This window comes from Mya arenaria, chromosome 9 (genome assembly GCF_026914265.1).
Source record: "Mya arenaria isolate MELC-2E11 chromosome 9, ASM2691426v1".
In the NCBI taxonomy this organism is placed as follows: domain Eukaryota; kingdom Metazoa; phylum Mollusca; class Bivalvia; order Myida; family Myidae; genus Mya; species Mya arenaria.
Genome location: NC_069130.1, coordinates 23449965 through 23468714, shown reverse-complemented (window position 1 = coordinate 23468714; position 18750 = coordinate 23449965). Strand labels below are relative to the sequence as shown.

The 18750-nt window shown below is 37.7% G+C and overlaps 1 protein-coding gene across 3 annotated transcripts in view; it reads left to right on the top strand.

Annotated features, from left to right (window-relative positions):
- The window catches only part of LOC128246433 (kinesin-like protein unc-104), a 111461-nt gene that overhangs the window by 85978 nt on the left and 6733 nt on the right, over positions 1-18750 (top strand). For all 3 annotated transcript variants that reach the window (XM_052964627.1, XM_052964628.1, XM_052964626.1), the window contains 8 exons: positions 1516-1634; positions 5653-5798; positions 6233-6357; positions 9071-9287; positions 10441-10550; positions 12786-13041; positions 15240-15359; positions 18556-18674. In XM_052964627.1, the coding sequence (XP_052820587.1) occupies positions 1516-1634; positions 5653-5798; positions 6233-6357; positions 9071-9287; positions 10441-10550; positions 12786-13041; positions 15240-15359; positions 18556-18674 (1212 nt within the window). The remainder of the gene's footprint in view (positions 1-1515; positions 1635-5652; positions 5799-6232; positions 6358-9070; positions 9288-10440; positions 10551-12785; positions 13042-15239; positions 15360-18555; positions 18675-18750) is intronic.

The window sequence follows — 18750 nt, the reverse complement described above, 5'->3', positions numbered from 1 at the left end:
AATTACATGGGGTCACAAGGAATCAAATACCCTTACAAATGATACCAAAATTACATGGGGTCACAAGGAATCAAATACCCTTACAAATGATACCAAAATTACATGGGGTCACAAGGAATCAAATACCCTTACGAATGATACCAAAGTTACATGGGGTCACAAGGAATCAAATACCCTTACGAATGATACCAAAATTACATGGGTCACGAGGCATCAAATACCCTTACAAATGATACCAAAATTACATGGGTCACGAGGCATCAAATACCCTTACGAATGATACCAAAATTACATTGGGTCACGAAGCATTAAATACCGTGACAAATGATACCAAAATTACATGGGGTCATGAGGCATCAAATACCCTTACAAATTATACCAAAATTACATGGTGTCTTGAGGTATCAAAAGTTGACACAATGCTCAATGGGGCTTTCAGAGAACAAGCTTAGTTGTTGGCCAGATACCTTAAATTTCCCTGTACCTTACTCCACACTTCGGTAGAGGGCTTCACATACACAGATCTTTTCCTTATTTGAGTGGGACGGTCTCATGGATTAGCTATATTTCACCCATCGCTAATACAATCTTTGAGGCCCTCATAGCTGATTTATCGTGATATCTTTTAATTCATTAATAAATCAGGGCCTCATGTAAATGTAAATACTGATTTCATTAGATTTAGAAGAAATATATATCTCAGGGTTATTTGCCTGTAAATCTCAGAAATAAATAATCATTCATTCTTTATTTTATCCCTTCCCTGATGTTGTGACACCTCACTTAAACAATGCTCTTTACAACAATTTATAGTTTAGGAAATTTCAGCTCAACTGTTTTTTATGGAAAAAAGTCATTGCCTTGGTGTCGTTATTGTCCTGCGAAAACAGCTAACTATGGCCTTAACCAAAAAATGTCTGAGATATTTGCATGAAACTTGGTACACATGTTACCTGCTGAGTGACAAAACATACTTTTGTAAGAGTGCCGAATCCTCTAGCTTTAAAACTAATTGAGTATTGCCCCTTTAGATTAAGCATTATTTATTCTGCAATGATTGTGAAGAAAGTTATATTAACCTACGATAAATCACTCTTGTTGGCACGATGTTTGAGTGAGTGTGTGATCTTGTGGTGTGGGGGAAACTGGAAAACCCTAAAGAAACCCTTTAAAAACAATAACGGAAAAGCGTTAAAATCAACTTGTGTCCATGCTCTTCTTTTTGACTCCACTTTGTTATCTTTTCACATTGTTCTAAGCTGTGTCAAAAAAGATGTATATTTCTAATTCAATGGACTTCTTCGAAAGAAAATTGCGGTAAATGTATCTGTGAACTTATCCTCGAAATATGAGCTAAGTGTGGGAAGTACAATAAAATCAGGGGGGATAACATAATTCTACCACAGCAAAGGGCAGCAACTCTTTTCTGAAGAGTTTTTCAGTTAGTCTTCAATATTAACCAGACTTCCTTCACTAAGCTCACAAATAATTACCTCCCTTTGTCTTCCATGACAGTAGTCCTTTCAGATCTCTGAGATCGTTTTTCGGAAGTGGGTCGAAAACATCGGACTGCAATCGGGTGAGCGGAATCTACGAAATGTACCTCCGGCAGATGTTCGAGACAGGTAGCCCAGGTTTGTGACGGTTATTTACGCTTTCTTTGTTTTTAAATATCCTTATTTGCTCTGCATCATGCTCAAGCTTGCTTTTAGCTGTGTAGAAGAAAGGCAAGCTTCATGGTGATCTTGATCCCAAGTCAAGGTTAGATTGTACTAATTTTTGGTGGTTTGTAGAAAAAGCTGCAAGCGTCAATCTTATTAGCATCACTAAAGAAAATGGTGATCATTTAATGCTGTTTTAACTGGTTGAAATTATAGTCATCCAACAATGTACCAAGTTATGGTAAAAGATTGCTAGTATGCTATTACAAAAGTAATGGTATGATGTGACATATTTTGTGTACATAGTACATAACTAACAAGTTTTAAGTTTTTTAGTGGTCTACATTATATTGTATACACTACCCAATGATTGGGCCAGCCACTGCATTAATCTACCATTTCACCAGATTAATATCAATTATGGCTGACTACTGATTTGTTATAATGAATGTATTAAAAAATTTGAGAGAATGCTGCCATCTCATTTGACAAAATAAAATGTTGACTGTGAAGTTAATGGTTTAAATGATATTATGTCATACTTTCTCGTTATGTAAATTAGAACTCTGGTTCTGATATTGTCATGTGTGGTAAAGATCAAAGCAAGGGCTTGAGAGTGAGACTGTTGTAACATCTTTTATATTTATATTGAGTTATAACAATCCTGCACTAAACCTGCGATAGGTCTGTTTAAATTGAAGGTTTTTTACACTTTTTTTTATATTTTTGATGCCAAAAGAAGGGGTCCTAAAGTTCAGGATTAACTATGAAATCAGGATTGAGAGCTTTAAAGGGACTTGACACCAGATGCTCCTAAAAATAGCAAGTACAGTATTTTCTAAAAACAAGCCTAGAATTGTCAATGGGAGATAGCAGGCCTATAATACATAATTTTACACGATTAAAGTAATTAACACAACAATCGTGTTGCTGTCTCATAGATTCCTCATTTAAAGATAGTGCATAATGGTTTCCCAGTTCAAATCATATCTGTTTATGAGTACAGATAAATAAACCAACGTATTTTTAAACATAAACTGGGATTGACATGGTAAACAACCCCAGTAAATTTTCGAAATTAGAAAAATGCACAAAAGCTGCGAACGATGCATGTGTGATACATCAGTAAGTAAAATTTAATGCATATACAAAATGATGTCAATTTTATGTAAGTTTTCGACAAGTTTCTTTTTTTCTTGCAAACGTATCATCTGGTGTCTAGTCCCTTTAAGACCTTTTTTGCTTGTGGCTGTTAACATTGTAAAGCTTATACATAAGTAGAGAACTGTAGAGAACATTGGCTTCCGATGATATTTATTGATTTAATTTCATGAATTCACGATATATGACATCCGCTTATTTTCGCACAAGCATTGCTTTGCAAGTTTTATGCCTTGTTTGTAAAAACTGTCAATGAATTTTGTATCAATGTAAATATACCATTGTTATGATTCTCTTAAAATATAAGCCATGTAATAACACAAACCGTTGTTGAATTATGTATTCTTTTATTCATCGTCGGATACCCCTGATATACTACTACGCTATGTGTATGAAGTGTGATGGAAAATGTACCGTGATTGCCGATAATGTCTTTTTATTAAACGTACATTAACTATTTTAAGGCCTAAAAAAAAAATTGTTTGGTTAGGGTTACATCCTTTTCAAAAATAGGTAGGGTAGGTAGGCTTTTTTTTATTTTTTTTTATTAGGCTTTATATAAGAATGTCATTTTCATCATTGGAGAATGGTGTTAAAGTTATCTCCTGTATAAGCATTTAAGGTTTTAAACTCCATATTTAAAAACCAATAAAAAAAAGGTTTTTTTTTTTTAAGTTTTTCATTTTTTTTAGCTCCACTGGCCGAAGGCCATGGAGCTTATGTCGTCACAGATTGTCCGTCGTGAGTGCGTGCGTGCGTGCGTGCGTTCGTGCGTGCGTAAACTTTTACTTTAAACGACATCTCCTCTGAAACTGATAAGCGGATTTTGACAAAACTTCACAAGAATGTTCCTTTGGTGGTCCTTTACCAAAATTGCTCAAATGGTTCCGGTCCATTGCACAATATGGCCGCCAGAGCTAAAAATAGCAAAATCTTTAAACGACATCTCCTCTGAAACGGTTCCGCAGATTTTGATGAAACTTGACAGTAATGTTCTTTGGGTGGTCCTTTATTAAAATTGCTCAAATGGTTCTGGTCCATTGCACAATATGGCCGCCACAGCTAAAAATAGCAAAATCTTTAAACGACATCTCCTCTGAAACGGATAGGCAGATTTTGATGAAACTTGACAGAATTGTTCCTTGGGTGGTCCTTAACCAAAATTGCTCAAATGGTTCCGGTCCGCTGCACAACATGGCTGCCAGGGCAAAAAAATAGAAAAACCTTTAAAGAACATCTTCTCAGAAACCGATGATCAGATTTTGATGAAACTTAACAGAAATGTTCCTTGGATGGTCCTTTATCAAATTTGCTTCAATGGTTTTGGTCCACTGCACAAGATGGCCCCCAGAGGTAAAAATAGAAAAACCTTTAAACGACTTCTCCTCAGAAACCGATAATCGTATTGCAATGAAACTTGACAGAAATGTTACTTGGGTAGTCCTTAACCAAAATAGCCCAAACAGTTCTGGTCTGCTGCACAACATGGCAGCCAGAGCTAAAAATAGGAAAAACCTTTACACCACTTCTCCTCAGAAACCGATGATCAGATTTTGATGAAACTTGACAGAAATGTTCCTTGGGTGGTCATTAACCAAAATTTGTTAAATGGTTCCAGTCCACTGCACACCATGGCTGCCAGAGCTAAAAAATAAAAAAAACTTTATACGACTTGTCGTCGAAACCGATGACCTTTTTTCGATAAAACTTGACAGAAATGTTTGTTTGGTGCTCCTTTACTCAAATTGCCCAAATCATTTCGGTCCACTGCACAACATGGCAGCCAGAGCTATTAAAGTAAAATTTTTTTTTAAATAACTTCTCCTCAAAAATTGATGATTGTATTTCTATGAAACTTGACGAAAATGTTCGTTAGGTGGTCTTTGCTTGAACCTTTTGGCCAGTGGAGCACAGGCACTGATGTGCCTCTTGTTTCAAACTGACTATAAACCTATTCCGTAGGTAGGGTCGGGTAACCCGAACCAAATGTATTTATTTTTAGGCCCAAGTTAGAAAAATAAAATGGCGTTAGTGGTCTAATGAAATAAGTGATGGGATTTGATTAACTTCAGCTTAATCGCTTTACTATCAATAAAATTCATATAAATTGGTATTGGTGATCTTCATGTTAGGACCACTGGTAAAAATAAGCTTTAGTTGGAACTCTTATATTCAGAGTTTTTCCGTATAGTCAACTTGCACTGTCTAGAACAAATAACATCCTTTCAAAAACAGGTTGGGTAGGTTGGCTTTTTATTTTGTTTATTTTTTCATTAGTCTTTATGTAAGAACTTTATTGTTATCATTGGATAATAGTGTTAAAGTAATCAGTATATCAGTGTTTATCAGTTTACAGCTTTTTATACTACTTATTAAAACACATACACATTTTTGTTAAGAATTTTTATTTTTTTTTAATCAACAAACAATAAAAAGGGGTGTTGGCATCTATATTGCAGTTAGGGTTATGTAACCTGAATGAAGATTTCTTTTTTTAGGCCTTATTAATGAAGATGTTGGTTAAAGATTATTTTAATATTAAGTCAGACGTCTTTCACTGAGTGACCCAAAGTTTACAACAGAATATTTATTTACGATTGCAAGATTTGAAAAGGGTTTAAATATTGTCTGTTACAATGTCGAACCGAATTCTCTACTCACCTGGCAAATCAACTTGCCCTGAAAATGGATGGCCCTGATTGGTCAAGCCTATATGGGGCCTTAATAATTTTTTTGTTCATAGAACATGGCGCATGCAGGAATCTTTGAAAAATCTTATACTTTTGAGTTGAAAATAATGGGTTTTTTTGTCCATGCCTTTTGCCTACAGGTGTGCAGCGCCGCCAGCGTCGTGTACTGGATACCTCCTCCACCTATGTGAGAGGGGAGGAGAATCTGAACGGCTGGCGTCCACGTGGCGACTCCCTTCTCATTGACCACCAATGGGAACTCGAGAAACTTACAAGACTTGAACTGGTATGTGGAAAAAGCCGGGGTGTAGCTAGCCCTCGAATCATAATTGTACTGGGGGGGGGGGGGGCTTGGAAATTTTTTGAAAACCATGGTGCATTCTTGGCATTCTGATGTGCTTTTTTTAGTACTGGAAAATTGACAGTTTAAGGATCATGTAGACAAGTACGCATATTGCAACTTTGGCTGATTTTTTTTTGTAAGAATCATGTGAATTCAGCCGCGGACTCGTGTATAGGCAGCTACGTGCCTGATAAGTGTCATTTAAAATAAGCTTGTCTAATTTTTGAACAAAAAACAACTAAGTATTGTCATTATCAGGGGATGTGATTTGTTTGCAGAATTTTGCTGATCTAATGGCTGATAAAAACAGTTCACTGATTGCTTTTAGCTGTTACTTTATCCTTGTCTGTATTAACACTCCATTTATCTGTCCACAGGTTGAAAAGTGCCGACATGTCTTACTGCTTCGCGAAAAGCTGGCTGAACAAAACAAAACACAAGAGCTGAGCAAAATGGACAAGGAAGCTACAAACATGTCCAAGAAGGCCCAAACACAGTTAAGGTAATTGGTGGGGGGTGGGGGTGGGGGGTGTATGTTATGCATAATGTTTATGGAATTCTATTGAAATGAATGTCAGATGCATTATTGAACAGATAATATGTTAAGGAAGTTTGTGAGATAAGTGTCTAATCTGAATTTTGATAATCAAATAAATAAAACAAATACATTCTCTCAAGGAAAGATAATTACTTTGAGTTCAGTATCATCAGATGTTACCTCCCCTGTTGTAAATAAGCCCCTTTGTTATATACATGTTAAAATATACTGGAAAACTGTGTTGAAGTGATGCTTGTATTTATGATTGGTATAAACAAACATAAATTTTGAGTGTGATAAACCTTAAACTACTAACTAAATAATGCTTTTATACAAAATATCACTTACTGATAACAAGAATGTAACTGTGTATTTAATAGCTGAAAACCCACAAATATTAAATGACTTGTGGGTCTTTAAACATTTACTGAATTCAACTAACATCTCATAAGGTAGAAATACCTTTCTTACAAATTAAACACAGTATCCTTCATAAGAACCATTGTTTTTGATATTCATCCTTCCTTTGTGGTAAATTAAAACAATTACATTTATTGTGGTACTGGTTATTTGCGAGTAAAAGTGCATTTTAAAGATCAAAATCCTTATCATTTAAGAAAACTGATATAAAAAAAAATGTTTTAAAATTTTTAAAAAATCAAAAAATTAAAAAAAATCATACAATTTTTATGCCCCCCTTTGAAGAAGAGGGGTATATTGCTTTGCACAGGCATGTCGGTCGGTCGGTCGGTCGGTCGGTCGGTCCGTCCGTCCGTCGGTAGACCAAAGCTTGTCCGAGTGATGACTCAACAATTCCTGGACGTATGGTCATCAAACTTCAGATGAAGGTTGGGCCTGACCAGTAGATGAACCCTATAGATTTTGGGGGTCATTGGGTCAAAGGTCAAGGTCACAGTGACCTTTAATGGTATTTTTTTTTTAAAGCTTGTCCGAGTGATAACTCAACAATGCCTGCACCCATGGCCCTCAAACTTGACATGGAGGTTGGGCCTGACCAGTAGATGACCCCTATTGTTTTTGGGGATCATCAGGTTAAAGGTCAAGGTCACAGTGACCTTGAATGGTAAAAGGTTGTCCAAGTGATAACGTGACAATGCCTGCACCCATGGCCCTCAAACTTGACTTGGAGGTTGGGCCTGATGAGTAGCTGACCCCTATTGTTTTTTGGGCTCAATGGGTCAAAGGTCAAGGTCACAGTGACCTTGAATGGTAAAAGGTTGTTCGAGTGATAACTCAACAATGCCTGCACCCATGGCCCTCAAACTTGACTTGGAGGTTGGGCCTGACCAGTAGATGACCCCTATTGTTTTTGGGGGTCATTGGGCCAAAGGTCAAGGTCACAGTGACCTTAAATGGTAAAAGGTTGTCCGAGTGATAACTCGACAATGCCTGCACCCATGACCCTCAAACTTGACTTGGTGGTTGGGCCTGGCCAGAAGATGGTCCCTATTGATTAAAGGGGTCATTGGGCCAAAGGTCAAGGTCACAGTGACCTGGAATGGTAAAAGGTTATCCGAGTGATAACTTGACAATGGCTGCACCCATGGCCCTCAAACTTGATTTGGAGGTTGAGCCTGGCCAGAAGATTGTCCCTATTAATTTTAGGGGTCATTGGGCCAAAGGTCAAGGTCACAGTGACCTTGAATGATAAAAGGTTGTCCAAGTGATAACTCAACAATGCCTGCACCCATGGCCCTCAAACTTGACATGGAGGTTGGGCCTGACCAGTAGATGACCCCTATTTATTTTAGGGATCAAAGGTCAAGGTCACAGTGACCTTGAAAGCAAACTCGACAATTCTTGGACCTATGGTCATCAAACTTGACATGAAGGTTGGGCCTGCCCAGTAGATGACCCCTATCGACTTTGGGGGTCATCAGGCCAAGGTCAATGTCACAGTAACCTTTAACGCAAAAAGTTATCAAATCTTCCCCCACTGATATCTTAACAATGCCTGAACCTATGATCATTAAATTTGACATGGATGTTAAGCCTGACCAGTAGATCACCCTTATTGATTTTAGGATTCATAGAGCCAAAGGTTAAGGTCACAGTGATCTTGAATGGTAAAGGTTGTCTGAGTGATAACTCAACAATGCCTGAACCCATGGCCTTCAAACTTGAATTGGAGAATTGGCCTGACCAGGAGATGACCCCTATGGTTTTGGGGGTCATCTGGCCAAAGGTCAAGGTCACAGTGACCTGGAATGGTAAAAGGTTGTCCGAGTGATAACTCGACAATGCCTGCACCCATGACCCTCAAAATTGGAGTTGCATCTGACTTGTAGATGACCCCTTATGATTTAAGGGGTCATCGGGTCAAAGGTCAAGGTCACAGTGACCTTGAACGAAAAAATTTGTCTTGTGATAACTTGACAATGCCTGCACCCATGGCCCTCAAACTTGACATTTAGGTTTCAGGTGACCAGCTGATGACTCTGGATTTTGAGTTCACAGAGTCAACGGTCATGACGGTCATATCACACTTTATCCTCACACTTTAATGGTCATAATCTTAAAACAGCAACAAAACAGCTGTCATTTCGGTCCATGCATATTTCATTCAATTGTCCATATAATCCTGACAACATGGCGCTCAGGGGGGGCATAATGTTTGACAAACATCTCTTGTTAAAATATGATTTTGTTTCTTCAGAAAAACGCTGTCACCTGCCGATATCAAAGAAAAACTTGAAGAGAGTATAACAGAAAAAGAAGACGACACAACAGAAAAAGGGAGATTTTACCTCCTGCGGGATAACAGTTTCTACAACTTCCAAACTAATGGAGAACCGGAGAAAGAGCTGGCCGCGAAGTGTTTGAGGTTCATCTTACAGGGAAAATTGCCGCCAAATGTTCCATCTAGCATCAAGGTGGGGGTTAATTGGTTGTTATGTGGATTTCTTAAAGGGACTAGACACCAGATGATCCTAAAATCGGTAAATACATTATTTCCTCAAAACAAGCTTAGAATTGTCAATACGAGCTAGCATGAGGCCGATAATACATCGCTTTAAATGATTAAATTTACTGAAATATTTTGTTGCTGTCTCAGCTGAGTTTACGTGTTTAAAAAAAGCGTATATCGGTTTCCCAGTTTATAGTGTGTATATTTAGCATGTGAAAAGTCACATGATTAGTACACATACATTTACTGACGCTATTTTTAAATTTACTGGTATTTACGTGGAAGACAACCCAAGTTAATTTAGAATTTAAAAAATACGCAAAAACTGCAAAAGATACATGTGTCATTAGCATTCAACATTCATATGTAATTTTTTATTTTTCTTGCAATAGTCTGGTGTCTAGTCCCTTAAGTGTTTGTTTTCTCACCTTTTTGTGATTTGACTTGAAACTAAATCAAATTAAGACATAATAATTATATACTTTGTTTAATAAATGAATATATTCGTAATGATTTTGTTTGTCATAGGGTTATCAAAATGCACCATTCAGATTAGAAATTGTTCTTATTTCCGTAGGGGAGTACTCCCAAACGTTCCTGCCAACATTTTTAAACAATTTTGATTTTGGTTCTCAGGATGAGGCGAATATCAAAAGGTTCTGCCCCCTGTAATGTCAATTCCTGCATCCACCCCTGCTTATGAAGCAGACACAGTTGGTCTATAAACTGAGCTTACTCACCAGGGTGAAAACTTACCCCTATACACATTCACTACAGAGCTTTAAGTCTAGCATAATTCAACAGAATGCAACAGTGTACCTCTTTGATGGGAGGCTGATACTTTTACCAAATAGAACAGAACAGACATATTTCATGTGTCTTATGACGACTATGAAAACAACAAATGTAAAAAGAAAATTATATGTCACAGTATCGATACCTATACAGGTGGTGAGGAAGTGTGTAAGCATTCCGGTAGCTTAGTCAGTAGAGCACTCGCCCTGATAACGAGGGGTCCTGGGTTCGAGCCCTAGTCTGGCTGCTCATTTTTCTCATCCAGTGACATATATTTTAAATTTTTTGATTCACAATACAATTTTATACTTATGGCATTTCAGACGCCAATGACGGAGTCCGTTACCAGTTCTGTGTCATCGTCGGACAGTGAGGTGGTCAGTGGTGAATCCATGGGCTCAAGCATGGTCTCCTCAACATCTGAAATGTTCAAGTAAGTGCCGTAAACTGTCATTTTGCCATGATTGAATAATCGTGACATAATCTCTCATAAAAGCCTACATTTGTACATGCAAGATAGTTATAGTGGCTGACAGAAAGAGTTTGAGTGTGTTTAAGCAGGCTGTCCAGCGGTCCTAAAATATTCAGTTTAAAATTGCTAAATTTCCTACTAAAACTCAAAATTAAAGGGAATTCCTAAAAAAGCCGTTATTTTTTATGTCAATTCATATTTTTTTTCATTTTTCTTCTCTAATTGCCTTAACAGTTTTGAAAATACAAACTAATACACTCACTATTTCATGTGTCTTTAATGTAGTTAACAGTTCTTATTTAGAGTATATTCAATTCAGTGAATAGCAGATGACCAGTGGATCCATGTCAGGCAATTAACAGCTGAGACAATGGAACCCTAGTGTATGTCATTCCTGTACTTATACAGGGTTCGCACAGACTTGAAAAGTGCTTGAATTTTGGGCTGCTAGATGAAAAGTCCTTAAATTTGAAAAAAAACTCCTTGAAACTACTCGATTTTTATTGTTGCCTTGAAAAGTGCTTAAAAAGTAAGAAATGGTCCTTAAATTTCCTTTCAAGTTTAAAAATCAGTTTGTCTGCGTATTTTATGTTTGTAGTAAGAAAGACAGAAAGTAGAAACTTTACATAAATAGTTCGATTTAGTTTGGGTCTCGCTTAAAGAAAGAGAATTTACGTCAGTGTATCGATCGGATAGTGTACGGGGTTTTGCCTGCGTTGCTATTTTCACAATATAAAATATTATACAAAACTGTTTCCGTTTTGGTTTCCAAGATGGCGTGCGTCTTCAATAAGAAATGGTTTATTTCATACCCTTGGTTGGTAGATCAAGACAACAAGCACAAGGCAATGTGCAAATTTTGCTCCAAAGTCATTGATATAAGTTCTATGGGCGAGTCTGCGATCAAAAGCCACGCGAAATCAGACAAACATAAACGGAATATGTTGCCGTCAACTTGTACGCTGGACTTGTTTACCACTAAGAAAAGTGATAGTTCTACTGGTTCTACAAACATTTTTCCCTCTATACCACCACCACCACCAACACAGCAATTGACCAATAACAATAATAATAATTTGAAAAGCTATTTGAACAAAAACAGTATATTGAAAAGTGAGATTTTGTGGACATTGCAAACAGTTGTGACTCATTGCAGCTACAAATACAGATGTATTTAAAGCAATGTTTCCAGATAGTGAACTGGCATAAAAAATAAAGAAGAAAAAAGTGACAATTGCAAATGACATAGATCATTTGGAAAAAAATGCTGATTGTCTGTTTGAAAAACCCGAAAATACAGGCAACTTAAAGTTGTTAACGGAAGCAAATTGTTATAGGAGAAGAGCAAAAGAAAAAAAGACAATTAGAGATAGCCTTTCTGTAGAAATGAATGAAAAGTTGAAGCAATTATAAACAATTTGGGTGAAATTGTATCTTCTAAAACATTGAAATAAAAGTGGAAATTTTATATTTTGTTCCAAAACTTTTAAACATTTGTCGTTTATGTAACTAATAACGAGTAAAGATAGTCCTTGAAAATCAATTATTAGTCCTTGAAAACTCCTTGAATTTTAAGCCTGACTTGCTGTATGAACCCTGTTATAGTATGTGAGTTTATTTTTTGTTAAGTTTGCAGAGTATGATGTTTACAGCCACCATATTTAGCCCTTAAATTCCTAATTTTAGCTCTATATTAGCCCTAAAATTTCTTTTTTTAACCCTAAAATTAGCCTCTATTTCTTGTCAAAAAGTGCTGGACAGCCTATTAAACTATCTGGTAAAACAGGTGTTTAAATCTGTATTCATAAAAAGTTGTTTTCACTGCATGCCTAGATTACATATTTATCTTTCTAGTAATATACTGATGGTTTTGATTACAAAAATATTGCATACTAATATTATCACTGTGGCCTAATTTGGGCTACGAATCTGTTGAGTTTCAAAAAGCATTGAGTTTGACTGTTTCATACATGTACTTGAAGCTCATCTGTTTTTCAAAGAACTCAGGGTAATGTGTTAAACTTTGGTATTATTTTACCATTTTTTAACTAAAACACAGTTTACGCTAAAAAATGGGGTTACGCCTGAAAACGATTTTGAGTCTTACGATCTTTATTAAACTGGTCTCTGGTCAGTAACACCACATGATTCTTTGTAAGTTAACAATCATTTTACTGACACACATCCTTTCTTCAGGTCAACAATATCGGAGGCTGCAGTGAAGCCCTCCAAATCTAGCGATAACATCTCCACCTCCAGCGCGGACGGGGTAGGCTCGGCAAACAGTGGGGACCGCAAACTCACCCTGCCAATCAAGGGCATCCGACCGGACCAGGATAAGTGGATATTCGCCCCAGATATTGAGGAGGTTCGAGTGAGTCCGGTGGTTGCAAGGAAAGGTTACCTGAATTTCCTTGATGAGAAGTCGAATGGCTGGATTAGAAAATATGTGGTATGTGGATAGTCTGTTTTGTAGGACTGTTATCACTATTTATGGGTATTTTAGCAAAGTGATGCAAGAAATTTTTATATTAAACAGAAAGTCATTAACGCCTTTCCTTCTGAAAAAGCATAACAGATAATCGTAAAAGGAGCTGCCATATCCCCCAGAATTTGAATCCATCTCCCTGTCTCCCAGCTGGGGACTTATATCCCCTGGGATTAAAAAACAAACAAACTGGTATATAAAAAAAAAACACACAAATTTTATCAGAGAGTTGATTTTAGTAGCATGTTTACAAGTAATGCCCTCTCTGCTTTGAAGCATTATTATTATGCCCCCCTTCGAAGAAGAGGGGTATATTGCTTTGCACAGGCATGTCGGTATGTCGGTCGGTCGGTCGGTCGGTCGGTCCGTCGGTAGACCAAAGCTTGTCCGAGTGATAACTGAACAATTCCTGGACGTATGGTCATCAAACTTCACATGAAGGTTGGGCCTGACCAGTAGATGACCCCTATTGATTTTGGGGGTCATCGGGTCAAAGGTCAAGGTCACAGTGACCTTTAATGGTAAAATACTTTTAAAGCTTGTCCGACTGATAACTCAACAATGCCTGCACCCATGGCCCTCAAACTTGACATGGAGGTTGGGCCTGACCAGTAGATGACCCCTATTGTTTTGGGGGGTCATCAGGCTAAAGGTCAAGGTCACAGTGACCTTGAATGGTAAAAGGTTGTCCGATTGATAACTCAACATTGCTTGCACCCATGGCCCTCAAACTTGACTTGGAGAATTGGCCTGACCAGGAGATGACCCCTATGGTTTTTGGGGGTCATCTGGCCAAAGGTCAAGGTCACAGTGACCTGGAATGATAAAAGGTTGTCCGAGTAATAACTTGACAATGCCTGCACCCATGGCCCTCAAACTTGACTTGGAGGTTGGGCCTGGCCAGAAGATGGTCCCTATTGATTTAAGGGGTCATTGGGCCAAAGGTCAAGGTCACAGTGACCTGGAATGGTAAAAGGTTATCCGAGTGATAACTTGACAATGGCTGCACCCATGGCCCTCAAACTTGATATGGAGGTTGAGCCTGGCCAGGAGATTGTCCCTATTAATTTTAGGGGTCATTGGGCCAAAGGTCAAGGTCACAGTGACCTTGAATGATAAAAGGTTGTCCAAGTGATAACTCAACAATGCCTGCACCCATGGCCCTCAAACTTGACATGGAGGTTGGGCCTGACCAGTAGATGACCCCTATTGATTTTAGGGGTCAAAGGTCAAGGTCACAGTGACCTTGAAAGCAAACTCGACAATTTTTGGACCTATGGTCATCAAACTTGACATGGAGGTTGGGCCTGCCCAGTAGATGACCCTTATCGACTTTGGGGGTCATCAGGCCAAGGTCAATGTCACAGTAGCCTTTAATGCAAAAAGTTAACAAATCTTACCCCACTGATATCTCAACAATGCCTTAACCTATGATCATTAAACTTGACATGGATGTTAAGCCTGACCAGTAGATCACCCTTATTGATTTTAGGATTCATAGAGCCAAAGGTCAAGGTCACAGTGACCTTGAATGGTAAAAGGTTGTCCGAGTGATAACTCAACAATGCCTGAACCCATGGCCTTCAAACTTGACTTGGAGTTGCATCTGACTTGTAGATGACCCCTTATGATTTAAGGGGTCATCGGGTCAAAGGACAAGGTCACAGTGACCTTGAACGAAAAAAACTTGTCTAGTGATAACTTGACAATGCCTGCACCCATGGCCCTCAAACTTGACATTTAGGTTTCTGGTGACCAGCTGATGACTCTGGATTTTGAGTTCATAGAGTCAAAGGTCATGACGGTCATAACACACTTCATCCTCACACTTTAATGGTCATAATCTTAAAACAGCAACAAATCAGCTGTCATTTCGGTCCATGCATATTTCATTCAATTGTCCATATAATCCTGACAACATGGCGCTCAGGGGGGGCATAATGTTTGACAAACATCTCTTGTTAGATTATCAACTAATGGTGTGAAAAAAATCAACAGACACATGTGTTGCATTGTATTGTAACAAGTGTCGAGTAGACTGCTCTGATTAAAGGTGGATTTTCATTGGTTGAACTATATTTTGGTTCCAGTCAGAAAATTTAGTTCGGTGATAAATAATGCTATGACCTTTATTTTATCTCTCCCCTTATTTATCCATTCAGGTTGTGCGTCGCCCGTTTGTGTTCATTTACAACACTGAGAAAGATCCGATGGAGCGGGGAGTGATAAACCTGACTACGGCACAGATAGAATACAGCGAGGATCAACAGTCTCTCCTTAAGGTATATTCCATACACAGTTATGTGAAGTCTGGCCTTTAGGAAGCCCATACACAGTTATGTTAAGTCTCTCTTTAAGGTATCCCATACCCAGTTATGTGAAGTCTCGCCTTTAGGTATCCCATACACAGTTATGTGAAGTCTCGCCTTTAGGTAGCCCATACACAGTTATATTAAGTCTCTCCTTAAGGTATCCCATACCCAGTTATGTGAAGTCTCGCCTTAAGGTTGCCCATACACAGTTATGTGAAGACTCTCCTCTAGGGATTTCTTACATAGTTATGTGAAGTCTCGCCTTAATAAATTCCAATAGTGTGATATCCAAGACAGTCTCACCTTACACAATTATGTGAAATCTCTCTTGCCTTAAGGTTGCCTGCACACAGTAATGTAAAGTCCTGCCTTGGTATTTCAATTATATGAAATTAAGGATGAACAACCATCGCATGCACAATAATGTGAAATTTAGGATCTACAGTCTCTACTTTAAACGACATCTCCTCTGAAACTGATAAGCGGATTTTGACAAAACTTCACAGGAATGTTCCTTTGGTGGTCCTTTACCAAAATTGCTCAAATGGTTCCGGTCCATTGCACAATATGGCCGCCAGAGCTAAAAATAGCAAAATCTTTAAACGACATCTCCTCTGAAAAGGTTCGGCAGATTTTGATGAAACTTGACAGTAATGTTCCTTGGGTGGTCCTTTATTAAAATTGCTCAAATGGTTCTGGTCCATTGCACAATATGGCCGCCACAGCTAAAAATAGCAAAATCTTTAAACGACATCTCCTCTGAAACGGATAGGCAGATTTTGATGAAACTTGACAGAATTGTTCCTTGGGTGGTCCTTAACCAAAATTGCTCAAATGGTTCCGGTCCGCTGCACAACATGGCTGCCAGGGCAAAAAAATAGAAAAACCTTTAAAGAACATCTTCTCAGAAACCGATGATCAGATTTTGATGAAACTTAACAGAAATGTTCCTTGGATGGTCCTTTATCAAATTTGCTTCAATGGTTTTGGTCCACTGCACAAGATGGCCCCCAGAGGTAAAAATAGAAAAACCTTTAAACGACTTCTCCTCAGAAACCGATGATCGTATTGCAATGAAACTTGACAGAAATGTTACTTGGGTAGTCCTTAACCAAAATAGCCCAAACAGTTCTGGTCTGCTGCACAACATGGGCACCAGAGCTAAGAATAGAAAAAAACGTTAAACTACATCTTCTCAGAAACCGATTATCAGATTTTGATGAAACTTTACATAAATGTTCATCGGGATGCCCTTTAACCAAAATTGCCCAAATGGTTCCGGTCCGCTGCACAACATGGCTGCGAGAGTTAAAAATAGAAAAACCTTTAAGGACTTCTCGTCCGCAGTCTTCACGAAAAACATTTTAACCTACTAGCCAGTTGGACTAGCATAATGGCATATTTTACTAGTCCAAATGACAATCTAGTAGTCCGACTATTTTGCCACATTATAAAATTGTATGCTTGAGGTAAATACCTATTTCAATTGAGCAGCTTGCAGTTTGAGTAAACATTTCTTTATTATGATGCTCATGCAGTGATAGGGAGTGACATCCTTCTGTTGGGAATAGTGCTCCTTGTTTTTCAGAACCTATGGGTACTATGTAAAACCAAAAGGCATCTTGCTTGAATAGACTGTAATAATATCAACATGGTTAGAAAAGAAATGCCATGCTTTAATAGCTTTGATTACATTTTACTACTGAATTACCTCCCTTTAATAGAAAAAAAATAATGTCTTAATTTTTCACGTATAGCATCTTTAAATAATTTTTAAACAATAATAATTTATGAGTAAACATATAAGCATAAAGTTCTCACAAAAAGATCAATTTAAAAACCTTACATTTATACATAGGAAAGTATATATAGACTGAACATTAATTTTCGTTTAAGTGACATTTTGAAAGTTTATGAAACAGCTATTTTTAGTAACTTAAATGGCCGAAAAGTGTAAGTGAAACACCAAGTCGATTCTATCTCGTCAGTTCTTGTTCAGGTTAGATATTTGCTTCATAATCTATTCAGATTAAATGTTTATTAATTGTTTAACTTTTAAGCATTATTTTGGGTCGATATTTATAGTTTAAAGGAAAAACTTATATCTTAAACAGCGACAACGTGTCGCGAGTGGCAAAAGACCCGACATCACATCAGAAGTGAAAAAAAGATGGTCTTATGCAGGACTAAGTGGATGCGTGTTGAATGCTGCTTGTATAAATATATTTTGATAATCAGTAAGGTGGTCTTTGCTTGAACCTTTTGGCCAGTGGAGCACAGGCACTGATGTGCCTCTTGTTTTTTCTTGGAATGAGCCAATGTATGCGAACATGCATGGAAACCAGTCATATAAGACTGCTGACAAAAAATTATATCGCAGATTTTTATATTTGTGTTCAAAAATTTATGTTTTATGCATTTTTCATTAATTTTTAGATGGAAATATGAAAATCTGCGATCTGATCTTTTGTCAGTAGTCTTTTATCACTAGTTTGCAGATATTAACACAAAAATTGGCTCATTCCAAAACAAAAAATAAAAAAGTTGTCAAAATGGCGAATTTGTGAGAGTGCAGCTTTTAAGTAGCTCAAACACAATTATGAGAAGTCTCACCTTTGGTCAAACACAATTATGAGAAGTCTCGCCTTTGGTCATACACAATTATGAGAAGTCGCGCCTTTGGTCAAACACAATTATGAGAAGCTTCGCCTATGGTCATACACAATTATGAGAAGTCTCGCCTTTGGTCATACACAATTATGAGAAGTTTCACCTTTGGTCATACACAATTATGAGAAGTCTCACCTTTGGTCAAACACAATTATGAGAAGTCTCGCCTTTGGTCAAACACAATTATGAGAAGTCTCGCCTTTGGTCATACACAATTATGAGAAGTCTCGCCTTTGGTCAAACACAATTATGAGAAGTCTCGCCTTGGTCAAACACAATTATGAGAAGTCTCGCCTTTGGTCAAACACAATTATGAGAAGTCTCGCCTTTGGTCATACACAATTATATGAAGTCTCTCCTTAGGATATCCCATTTACAGTAATGTTGTCTCACCTTAGAGGATCCTTTATTTACATACAAAATTATATATTTATATTCTGATCTTTGAAATTCATTACATATGGCTCAATGCCTACATTTCACCTGTCATTCCCAGGCGCGGAACACGTTCTCAGTGTTGACGCGTTTCCGAGGTTTCCTTCTCCAGACACCTGACGACAAAGAGTTCCATGATTGGCTCTACGCTATAAACCCTCTACTAGCTGGACAGATTAGGTATGGAGAATTTCTATTGTCAATTTAACGTGCTCTTATTTCAAGCAAGATATCTAAAAAGAGTACTTGATTGTAG